Below are 12,016 nucleotides of genomic sequence, written 5' to 3'. Positions count from 1 at the left end.
TGGTAGCCTCAATGATAGGTGTGGAAGATACTATAGCATAGCCTGCCTTTTCTGGTGTGTGGTGATTAGGCCTGGTGGAACTGCCATCAATAAACCAAGTGTGATCAGGGTGAGGAACAGGAAAGAAGGAAATATGGGGAAAGGGAGTGAATGCCAGGTGTATCAGAGTGATACAGTCATGGGGGTCAGGTGTGGTATCCAGAATAATGTGGGAGGCTGGATTGAAGGCCAGGCCAGGAGCAATGGTAATTGTAGGAGACTCAACAAAGAGTGAGTATAGCTGAAGGAGCTGGGGAGCAGAAATTACATGTGTCAGGTATGAGGAAGAAAATATATTTTGGAAGTTATGAGAACCATAGAGAGTGAGTTGAGCATAGTTTGTGATTTTGAGGGCCTCTAAGGTATTAGGGCGGTAGCAGCCACCACATGCAGACATGAGGGCTAGGCTAAAACAGTAAGGTCAAGTTGTTTGGACAGAAAGGCTACAGGGTGTGGTCCTGGCTCTTATGTAAGAACTCCAACCACACAGCCCTGCACTTTGGCTATGTGTAATGAAAAGGGTTAGGATGAGTTAGGGAGACCTAGTGTGGGGGCAGCTTCTAGGGCTGTTTTTAAGGAACAGAAAGAGGAGTGGCAAAAGGATTTAGGATCTATGGGGTCAGCTAGGTTTGGTTTTGCAAGTTTATATAATAGCTTTGTTAGGATGGCAAAACCAGGTATCTAAAGGCAAAAGTATCCTACCATGCCCAGGAAGGAAAGGAGTTGTTTTGTAGAAGGGGTTGGGATTTGGGAGATTAGCCAGACATGATCAGCAGGGAGAGCACGTGTGTTTTCATGAAGAATTATGTCGAGATAGGTAATGGATGAGGAAGAAATCTGGGCTTGACTGAAGTAATGGGGGCTGTCTGTGAAGCCTTGCGGCAGTACAGCCCAGGTAATTTGCTGAGCCTGATGGGTGTCCAGGTCAGTCCAAGTGAAAGCGAAGAGAGGCTGGGATGAAGGGTGCAAAGAAATAGTAAAGAAAGCATGTTTGAGATCCAGAACAGAATAATGGGTTATGGAGGGGTGGTGGAGGGAGGTATTGAGAATAGGAGAGTATATGGGTTTGGCACCATGGAGTGGATAGATAAGACAATTTGGTTGATGAGGCGCAGATCCTGAACTAATCTGTAAGGCTTGTCCGGTTTTTGGACAGGTAAAATGGGGGAATTGTAAGGAGAGTTTATAGGCGTTGAAAGGCCATGCTGTAACAGGCGAGTGATAACAGGCTTTAATCCTTTTAAAGCATGCCATGGGATGGGATATTGGCGTTGAGCAAGGTAAGAGTGATTAGGTTTTAATGGGATGGTAAGGGGTGCATGATTGGTCGCCAAAAAGGGAGTAGAGGTGTCCTACACTTGTGGATTAAAGTGGGGAGATACCAGGGGAGGATGTGAAGGAGGCTTTGAACTGGGGAAAAGGGTGACAATGAGGTGTGGCTGTAGCCTAGGAATAGTCAGGGAAGCAGATAATTTAGTTAAAATGTCTCAACCTAATAAGGGAGCTGGGCAGGTGGGGATAACTAAAAAGGAGTGCTTAAAAGAATGTTGTCCAAGTTGGCACCAGAGTTGGGGAGTTTTAAGAGGTTTAGAAGCCTGGCCGTCAACACCCACAACAGTTATGGGGGCAAGGGAAACAGGTCCTTGAAAAGAAAGTAATGTGGAGTGGGTAGCCTCTGTATTGATTAAGAAGGGGACAGGCTTACCCTCCACTGTAAGAGTTACCCAAAGCATCCGTGATGGTCCAGGAGGCTTCTGAGGTGATCGGGCCACATCAGTCTTCAGCCACTAAGCCGAGGAGATCTAGGACGTCTTACCAGTATGTCCAAAGTCATACCCACCACCTCATCACCAGGTCTCATCAGCATAATATCATCAATGTAAAGGACCCACATGATGTTTTCTGGAAGAAAAAAGTGATCATGGTCTTTGTAGACTAAACTGACACAGGGTTGAGGAGTTGTACATTCTGACATGGGACAGTGAAGGCAGCTGATCCTCTCAACTATAAGAAAATTTCTTCTGGTGGCATTTACTGACAGGAACCAAAGAAAAACAAACTAAAAAAAAAAAAAAAAAAAAAAACAAACAAAAAAAACCAATAATTAGCCAGATAGATGCACACCATGCAAAAAAGGATGTGTTAATTTGCTCAAGCAAAAAAACCACATTTGGTACAGCAGCTGCAATTGCAGTTTTCACCTAGTGAAGCTGATGAAAATCCACTGTCATTCTCCAAGAGCCAATTGTTTTCTACATGGGCCAAGTAGATGAGTGAATGAGAACGTGGTGGAATCACCACCTTTGCATCTTTCAAGTCCTTCATGGTTGCTCTAATCTCTGCAGGCCCTCCAGAAATGTGGTGTTGCTTTTGCTTTCCTATTCTTGTAAATAGAGGCAGTTCTAATGGCTTCCATTGGTCTTTCCTGCCATCATAGCCCTCCCTACACAGGTCAGAGAACCAACATAGGATTCTGCCATTTGCTGAGTGTGTCCACTCCACTTATGCAACAGGAAACTCAGCAAATAACCACAGGATGGAAGTGGGAACCCACTGGGTAGCTGCCAAGGGCTCTCCAGAACTTTTACTTCCTTATAACCCTGGCTGAACTTTTAATCTAACCAAAAATCTGACTACATTTCTTTTTCATACGAAGTTATCAAGCCATGAGTAAATTCTCAAGAAATTTATCGTGAAACATAAATGATTTTATAATTTACTGCTGGATTCTTATGAATTCTATCACATCAGTATTTCAGAAAACAGTTGTAGAAAATATATTTTTTATTATAAAAACAGCAAGATGCTTATCCATCATTGGTAGATAAACACATTCCTGCCCTTGATGAACCAGTAGGAAATAAGAATTGCTCAATTTATGGTTACTTGATGAAAGTAGAGTCACAGGAATTTCCCAAGATGTCAGAAAGGCTGTAATAGATAGAGAAGGATAAAGGATAGCATGGAGGTTTGTGGACTGAGAGAGGAGACTTGGGGCATGAACAACTCAGCGAGTACCATGGTGAAAAGGGCTGTGTCAGAGCTGAGAAGGGCTGAGTGGAAGTCACACCCTACACTGAAAACAGAGGGGGGCACTCATGGGGGCTCCCTTCCTTCTACCTGGACTCCAAAGCTCACAGATCTCTCCATTCAACCACACAAAGAAGAATAAATCTCCTATGCTCTCTCTTTCAGTTGAGGAATGAAGAATATACAACTTTGTTTGGGGAAAGATTGAGGCCCAGACTTAGAAAAAGCTAATTTGTTTGTGTAAAGAGTGGTCATGGATGGTCATGCCCTGCTCCCATCCTCCCTTCAGACTGAGAAAGGGAAAAGTCATTTCACAGAGGAGGAGCTGCAGGCTCCAGTAATGACCAGGGCAGATACAACTTTGCAGAGTATAAATCTTGGGCAGAGATGGATGCAAGGTACACCCTGGACCAGGGCAAACAATGTCAGCTTTCACTGATGGTCTTTCCTGCAGGCCCCATTTTTCTTCAGTCAAAGACAGGGTTATGACACCTCCATTGCCACCCCTTGCAGTGACCACCACTGTCCCCTTCCCCCATGTAGGAGGCTGAACCTGTATCTCAGGATACCCCTACTGATGCCACAGTCCTCTCCTAAGAGGGACTATGCTCCTTGAAGTATCTTCTTTTGGGTGAATTCTGGGTCACCCCCTTCCATCTGCAATGCTTTACTCTAATTCTTCGAGGGTCTTGATCCCAGCATTCTCAGTAGGTCTCCATTTGTTTGCCTTCTGAACAATTACTTGTATTCCCAGTCACAAAGGGAGTAATTTGCTTTACATTTCAGGGAGTCCATGATCTACCTGGGAATTTTCCCTGAAAGAAGACATGATCAGCATGAGGAAACTGGAACAATTTTGTGTCTAAAACAACACTTGCAATTGCTCCAAGCTGGAACACTCCCAATGGCCATCTAGAGTAAAATTGGTATGTATGTGCTGACATATTCATAAAACTCCAAAGTGCAGTGCAGTGAAAATGAAGGAACTACAGATTCACATAGCAATATGGATGAATCCTAAAAACAGCAATGTGATCTAACGATCTAACGATGCACGACCCAGAAGAAGCCCTCCAAGACAAAGCATCTACAAAGCAGTATTTAACAAAGTGGTGAAACTAAAAGAAAACCAGAGCAGAAAGTCAGGAGTGTTACCTCCTACAAAGCAGTATTTAACAAAGTGGTGAAGCTAAAAGAAAACCAGAGAAGAAAGTCGGGAGTGTTACCTCCTATGTGGGCAAGGAGACCATGTGGTGGGGAAGCAGCAGGGTCAGTGGGTGTTAGCAATGGGCCATGCCTAGAATTGAAATGGTTTCCTGAGTGCCAGCTTAATAATTACTCATAATAATATGGATTGTTTGGTAACTTGGATGAGCTTTTCAAAAACGGATTCCGTTCACAATCAGCAAATCTAAGGAGAAAAATAAAGAGAGGGAGACGACAGATAAAGGGAAGGAAATTCTAATTCATGTCTTCTTTAAAGTCTGATATAGGTTTAAAAATGTTTCCTTTCATCACAAAGAGAACTTGAGGAGGGGTCCTGAGTCCTCCGCCCCAGGTGAAGACAGCATTATGGCTGAAGTCTGATCACCTGTTCCTGCACATGTCCTCACACAGGTCTGGAGCCAAGAAGCACACAAATCAAAAACTAGATTTAAAAATCTCACCTTTCGGCTGGCTGCAGTGGTTCACACCTGTAATCCCAGCACTTTGGGAGGCCAAGGCGGGCAGATCATGAGGTCAGGAGTTTGAGACCAGCCTGACCAACATGGTGAAATCCCGTCTCTACTAAAAATACAAAAATTAGCCGGGCATGGTGGTGTGCTCCTGTAATCCCAGCTACTCAGGAGGCTGAGGCAAGAGAATCACCTGAACCTGGAAGGTGGAGGTTGCAGTGAGCTGAGATCATGCCACTGCACTCCAGCCTGGGCAACAGAGTGAGACTCCATCTCAGGGGAAAAAAAAAAAGAGAAATCTCACCTTTCCCCCTGAATCTGCAAGAGAAGAAGGGACTCTGAGATTCTGATGCACAAAGACACCTACAGACAAAAGAGACCCATAGCCCAGGTACATGAGAGAAATGGGAGAGCTCCTCACTCATCAGAGCCAAGGGGCCTGGGGTGGGCTCAGTAGGACACAAGGACTTTCTTCACCTCACTCCCCAGGTTCTGCTGAGAATCAAGGTCAGTGCTTCCCCAGAAACTCTGGAGGAGAAAGCAGTAAATTCCATTCTAGGGATAACAGCTTTCCCCAGAATCCCCACCTGCTTACTACTGAACAAGTTAATAATAAAAAAAAAAAAAAAAAAAAAAAGGGACACCTTCTGGGTGAATTCTGCACAGTGCAGAAAAGGTTACATTAGAGGCATGGAGGCTGGACTTCACCCCCCTCACCCTCACTCCATTATCCTTATCTGTGCATTTCCCTGGTGACCCTTTTCTCCCCCCGGTACCTCCGTCAACATCATTTCTTCTGCATTATAGACACAGAAATGCAAATAGGCGTGGCTGAAACTGAACTTTTTACCATCATTCCAACCCTTCACACCCTGCTGGGAAACCTCGTTAGGAGGGTTTTGGAATCGGAAATGAAGCCAGATCACAGGGCTGATGAAAAACATTTAAATGCTTCAACTCCAAGAGATTTGCACAGAAGCCCGGACACAATTCGAGAGAGCTACCCAGAGAGAGACAACGATGTCACCACTACCCGTGAGTTGAAAAGGCACAGCCTTCAATGATTTCAAGCCACACAGAAATAAGAAAGGGGGTGATTTTATGAGATAAAAATATGAACATTTCCATTGTGAATGCTTTACTGAAAGTTGTGGGTGTATGATAGAGAGACCCTAGGGAAATGGTATCTGAGATGCCTGTGGAGTGTGGGGTGTGGACCCTGGACCAGTGTAACCCCCTGTGAATGTGTGATGGAGTCTGATGGGAGTGAACGCTGCTAAAATGATGTGACTTTAGGTGGGAGGTGGAGGGCAACCAGGACGGGCGGGTTGTGTGCCTGAGTGTATGGCGGTGACTCTGCTTTGTCTTCATCACTGTGATGTGAGTGTGTGTGTGTGAGCACAGCTGGACCAGTGCATGAGCATCTTATACGCACAGTGAGCAGGCATGTGTGACCCAGTGAGTGGCCTGGCTCTGTGTGACTGTGGGTGTGTGTGCTGGGATGTGACTGGGTGTTGAACTGGGAACATGCATGTGATCTTCTGTGCATGGGAAGGTTCCTCCCCACAGAGCAGCACCTCAGATGAAGCAGCTGTGCATCTTCCCACATGTGTCAATGTGGATCTTGGGTGTCAGAACTGGTGGGGATCTTGGGGATCATGAGTTACTGAGGACTCGTCTCTGAGCATTTATGAGAGCAGAATGCATGAAGCCTCAGGTGCCTCTTCCCAAGCACAGTGGGAAAGAGAAGCAGGCTATGGGGCCCATGGTTCCCCAGGTGGGGTCTGCACAGTGACCACTGGCTCCTGCCTCCCAGGCTCAACTTCTCTGTCTCCCACTCCAGTAGTCCTTCCCGTTGTACAACAGGATGATGAGTATATCCTAATTCACTAAGGAAGGACATTGGAAAACTTGGTTTCAGAGACTGAATTACCCAAAACAAGAAAGGAACACATTTAACTTCAGTTCAGGCAGAGCTTCCAGTGGATATTCATCAACAAGTTTGCTGAGGCCTGTAATCCCAGCACTTTGGGAGGCCAAGATGGGAGGATTGCTTGAGGCCAGGAGTTGGAGACCAGCCTGGGAAACACAGCGAGATTCCATCTTTCCAAAAATTTAAAAATTTGCCAGGCATGGTGGTGCATGTCAGTAGTCTTAGCTGCTTGGGGGTTGATGTGAGAGGATCACTGGGGGCCAGGCGTTCAAGGCTGCAGTGAGCTGTGATGGTGCCACTGCATTCCAGCCTGGGGGACAATGTGAGACCCTGTCTCAAAAGGGGAAAACATCATTCACTTATAGATTCCTTCCAATCCCTTCCCAGACACACACATTCCATGTGTGCAAGTACAGGAGCTGTGTTCTCAGTAGTGTGTGCCCCTTCTGGGAAGGAGGTCCATTTCCCTTGATGACTGTGATGCATGTGCCTCCCACACACAGGGGTTTCCTGTTCTTTTATCATTTTCCTCTCTCATTTAACAAGTGTTGTTTCTCACTGGAGTGACTCTCTCTGCTGTTGCACCCTCCAGTCCCATTTTAGCAGTTTCAGAGTTGAAGTTGATCACAAGTCAGTGTTCCACAAAGACCCTCCCCATTCTGCCAGGTCATAACCGACATGCCGTATACATGCCAGGGATTAAGCTACAGGTTTTATATATATCAATTGCTGTATTACTGAAAACACCCTACAAAGTAGGAGTTTTTGATAATCCCCCTTGGACTGGACAAATGAGGTAGGGAGCATTCAAGTAATGGATCTAAGGTTGCACTTCCGGCTGGGTGGAGTGTCTAGCCCTGTAATCCAGCAGTTTGGGAGGCTGAGGCTGGAGGATCCCTTGAGCCCAGGTGATCCAGACCAGCCTGCACAACATTATGAAAGCTCAACTCTCCAAAAACATAAAAAGGTAGCTGGGTTTGTGGTGTACACCTGTAATCCCAGCTATTTGGGGGCCTGAGGTAGGATGATCCCTTGAGCCTGGGGGGTTGAGGCTACAGTGAGTCCTGATCACTCCACTGCTCTCCAGCCTGGGTGATAAAATGAGACCCTGTCTGAAAAAAAAAAGTTTAAAAATGTTAACATCTTACTGCTAGTAAGAGGCCGAATCAAGAATGGAATCTAAGCAGCCCAATTCTGAAGCTCAGCTCTTAATGAGGACCCTCCATTTCTCAGGAGTACAAGGCCCTGACTGTGATAGAGTGGAAAAGGTAAGGAAATCTGTTACAGGAGGAGAGGCCTCACCTGACCATGCCCCTCTCATCCACTGTTAATGCCCTGGCAGGTGCCACACACACGGCCTGTGTCCTTGTCCATTGGTTCTTGCGTGACAATCAAAGGGACACCGACCCTCCCTTTCATGTGAGTACTGCATGATCTATGGCAGGGGGTTAGGGGAGAAGGGAAAGCATTTTGCTCAGGAGGTCACCTCATGTGTGAGTGATGTGGAAATGTCTAGTTGGCAGGATGGAGGCACCATGTAAATGCAGGTCCTGGAGACCCTCCTGCACCAGGCATGTGAACTGCGGTTCCTGCACGGTGGACCACTCTCAGACTGTAGGAAAGAAGAAAACTCAGTGGTTGGAGATGTGGCTGTTTATCTATCAAAGGGCATAGGATTTTTGGAGAATGGGCAATCCATAGGCTCGGGTCAGTGATTATGGCTCAGTTTCCATCTGGAGATGAAAGAGCATCTCACCACCCAGGGCAGGAAGAGCTGAAACAGCCCCACAGGGATGAGGCCTGCTGTGTCAGCACCAAGTCTTCACTCCACCTAAGGAAAGAGGGGAAGGGATTTGTGTGTGTGTCCTTTATGTGCCCCACAAGGGATTGACCTGCCCAATACACTGTGTGCTCTGCCCTCAGCAATGACCCACAGCTGCAGGTGGATTTCCACACTGAGACGAATGAGGAGTCAGACATTGCCTTCCATTTCCGGGTGTACTTTGGCCATTGTGTGATCATGAACAGCCGTGAGTGTGGGGCCTGGAAGTGTGAGGTGAGATGCAACAATGTGCCCTTTGAGGATGGGAAATCATTTGACGTGCGCATCTCCGTGCTGGCCAATGAGTACCAGGTGAGCACCCCAAGAGCTCCCAGCACCTGGCCTCTGTGGGATCCCAGGGCAGGAGGCAGCCCTCCCTCAGCTTGCCCCACAAGACCCTCGGGGCACATCTTCCATAGCAACTCTTGCCCCAGGCTTTTCATCACACAGCACCCTCTGCTTGCACTGCCACCCTCATCTCTTTTCCCTCATTGGCCACACTCAAGGTCAGCTCATCTGCCATTTCTCCCAAGGTGAAGAATCCCTTCCGTCTTCACCCATAGCTCTCATTTCTATGTGTGCCGTTATTTACATTTTCATGAGGCTAAATGGATAAAATGTCACATGAATAAAATTGTTTTAGTCAGTCAAAAATTAGGTCTTCCTCTCACTCCTGAACCTCAATCTTCAGAGCAATATTACTACCTCTCTACTCTCCTTCTATACAAAGTCTATGCTTATGGAAGCATGTGTGTCTATATATGTGTGTGTCTGTGAATACATGCTTTCATTTATTTTTAAACAAATGCTGGCATAAGTTTCTCTACACATTACTCTTTAGAAACTAGAGTTGATTTGGGCTCAAAGAGTAGATCTTGGGCAAATCATCTATCCATGGTGCTGCCTCATTTTTGAAACACTGTAGGATATCCCCCTAGAAGGATTTCCAAAACTTGCTCAACTTGACCCTTTATATGAGCATTGAAGCTTTTTCCAATAGTTTCACTCACAAATGATGCTGTATTAGGCTTTCTAATCAACCTTCTTGTCATTATGAACCTCCCAATACTTGTATTGAAGGATAGTTATAGAGAAATAGAATACTGGTTCAAAATTGTGTGCATTTTATATTTGAGAATGAAACCTAAAAGATGACCTCCTGTATAGCCTCAGTAGTAAAGAATGTGAAGAAACTTTCTGACATTTAAAACAGGTAGGTCAAAAGATTTACATTTTATTCTGATGTAAGTCAGAGGTGTTTTCCTATGTTTATAAGCTGTTAAAGGTAACATTCTATGTTTTGCAACATTCGTCCAGTTCCACCTCTCTGACAACACTTGAGTTTCATTCTCTGCCACCACCAGCCCAGATCTGGGCAACTCCAAACAGAAACTAGGCCATCAGCAATGAATGACAGTCATAGTTTGTGAAACTGAAAAGGATGCATTCAGTGAACATTGTCAAGCACGAACCCCATGCAAGGCCCAGTGCAAGATGCAGGGATTCAAGTTCATGGGACACAGTCCCTGGCCATGGGGACTGTCCAGGTTAGAGGGGAGGCCGAGCAAACATGGACTGTGTGACACAGAGTGGTAGAACCTACTGGAAAAATGAGAGGAAGCACTGAAAAGAAAGGAAAAAACTGTCTGAAATAGACACAAAAGTAGTCTGTAAAAAGAAGCTTGTCGGCCGGGCGCAGTGGCTCACGCTTGTAATCCCAGCACTTCGGGAGGCTGAGGCAGGTGGATCACCTGAGGTTGGGAGTTCGAGACCAGCCTGACTAACATGGATAAACCCCATCTCTACTAAAAATACAAAATTAGCTGGGTGTGGTGGTGCATGCCTGTAATCCCAGCTACTCGAGAGACTGAAGCAGGAGAATCGCTTGAACCCAGGAAGCGGAGGTTGCAGTGAGCTGAGATTGTGTTATTGCACTCCAGCCTGGGCAACAAGAGCAAAACTCCGTCTCAAAAAAAAAAAAAAAAAAAAAAAAAGAAGAAGCCTGTCTACTGGCTTTATAATTAGGCATTTTCTGTTTGGATGCTGTAGGTTCCAGGGCAGTCTGGAGAGGAGGCCGAAAGCGTGTTTTGTAAAATACCATCTTTCTGATGCATTTTTACTCTTGTAGGTAACGGTCAATGGCCAACAATGTTACAGCTTTGCTCATCGACTCCCACCATGTTCTGTGAAGATGGTGCAAGTGTGTAGAGACATCTCCCTGACTTCGGTGTGTGTCTGCAATTGAGGGTGATAGCAAGACTCCCCGTTGTGCCAGAAATCCCTGTTTCTACCTGATCATGGGATTCCCAGAGCCAGCTAACGGCATGATTCCTCCTCACTTCAACCCTTATACTTGCTCATTAAAACTTCACCAAACTTCACAAAATTTGGTTCTTGCTTTCAGGGGGAAAAAGAAGTAGTGGTCATCACCAAGAGGATGGGGGATTTTATGGGTGGTGGGAAAAAATCAAAGAGGATAAATCTTCCTGGGACACAAAGAGTGAGCGACAAGGCCACTTAAAAATCTGAGAACACATTAGGAATAACACTCTTCCGTAGCATGGAGTTTATGTCAGACACTCTGAACGAAAATCCCTACCCAATTTCAGATGAGTCACTGCACTGAAATGTCAAGTAGCTGTTTCCAGCCACACAGGGATAAGCAATGGGATTGGAGGCTTGAATAACTGAGCCATAACAGGGTGAGTGGCACTGTGTCTGAGTTGAGCAGGGCTGAGTATGAGCCTCACTCTCTACACTGAAAACAGAGGGGAGGAAACACTTCAGGGATCCCATTTTCCCACCTTCACCCGATCTCACCTGTCCCTCCACTTGACTAGGAAAAAAGCCCAGAAGAAAATCATTTGAAAAGAAACTCATATGCTGCCTCCCCTCTGTTCGGGAACAAAAAATATACAATATTATTTCTGGAAAGGTAGAGCACAGATGTAGATATCTGATTTGTTCATTTAAAGAGTGCTCATGGATGATCATGCCCTTTCCTATCCTCCCCGCAGACTGAGAAAGGGAAAAGTCATTTCACAGAGAGAAGCTGTAGGCTCCTTCAGTGGACGTGACAGTCAGTACTTTGTAGAGTGTAAATCTCGGCCGGAGATGAATACAAGATATCCTTTCACCAGGGCACACAATGTCGGCTCTCACTGACGTTCTTTCCTTTAGCCCTGATTCATCTCCACCCACAGATGCAAGGTTAGGAAATCTCCATTGCTACCCTCTAAAGCCCTCCACTGCCTCTACCCTCTCCCTGTAGGAGCCCGGCCACTGATCTTGAAAAACCCCTACCGATGCCCCAGTCCTCTCCTAACAGGAACTTTTCTTCATGGAGTGTTTCCTTTGGGGAGAATTCTGAACTAACCCCCTCCATCTGAGATACTGTAAAGACTTTAATCTTCGGAGGGTCTTGATCCCTGCCTTCCCTGTAACTCTCTGCGTCCACTCTGGATGTTGATTTCCATTCACCAGCCAGAAAGGGAGACATCTGCTTCACATTGCAGG

General features: G+C 45.9%; 1 protein-coding gene across 3 annotated transcripts in view; it reads left to right on the top strand.

Moving 5' to 3' along the window:
- The window catches only part of LOC129019674 (galactoside-binding soluble lectin 13-like), a 28,861-nt gene extending 17,985 nt beyond the window's left edge, over nucleotides 1-10,876 (top strand). The window contains exons 2-6 of one of the 3 annotated variants that reach the window (XM_054462710.2): nucleotides 5,553-5,780; nucleotides 7,912-7,946; nucleotides 8,021-8,097; nucleotides 8,602-8,812; nucleotides 10,629-10,876. In XM_054462710.2, coding sequence (XP_054318685.1) covers nucleotides 5,561-5,780; nucleotides 7,912-7,946; nucleotides 8,021-8,097; nucleotides 8,602-8,812; nucleotides 10,629-10,745 — 660 coding nt within the window. In that variant the 5' untranslated portion in view covers nucleotides 5,553-5,560 and the 3' untranslated portion in view covers nucleotides 10,746-10,876. Of the gene's footprint in view, nucleotides 1-5,400; nucleotides 5,781-7,911; nucleotides 7,947-8,020; nucleotides 8,098-8,601; nucleotides 8,813-10,628 lie in introns of those variants that run through there. The other 2 variants (XM_054462711.2, XM_063658946.1) reach the window with 2 other exon arrangements.
- Nucleotides 10,877-12,016: the final 1,140 nt, after the last annotated feature.

This window comes from Pongo pygmaeus, chromosome 20, assembly GCF_028885625.2.
Source record: "Pongo pygmaeus isolate AG05252 chromosome 20, NHGRI_mPonPyg2-v2.0_pri, whole genome shotgun sequence".
NCBI lineage: Eukaryota > Metazoa > Chordata > Mammalia > Primates > Hominidae > Pongo > Pongo pygmaeus.
Note: the sequence above shows the minus strand (reverse complement) of the source record. Positions and strands in the feature narration are given on the sequence as shown.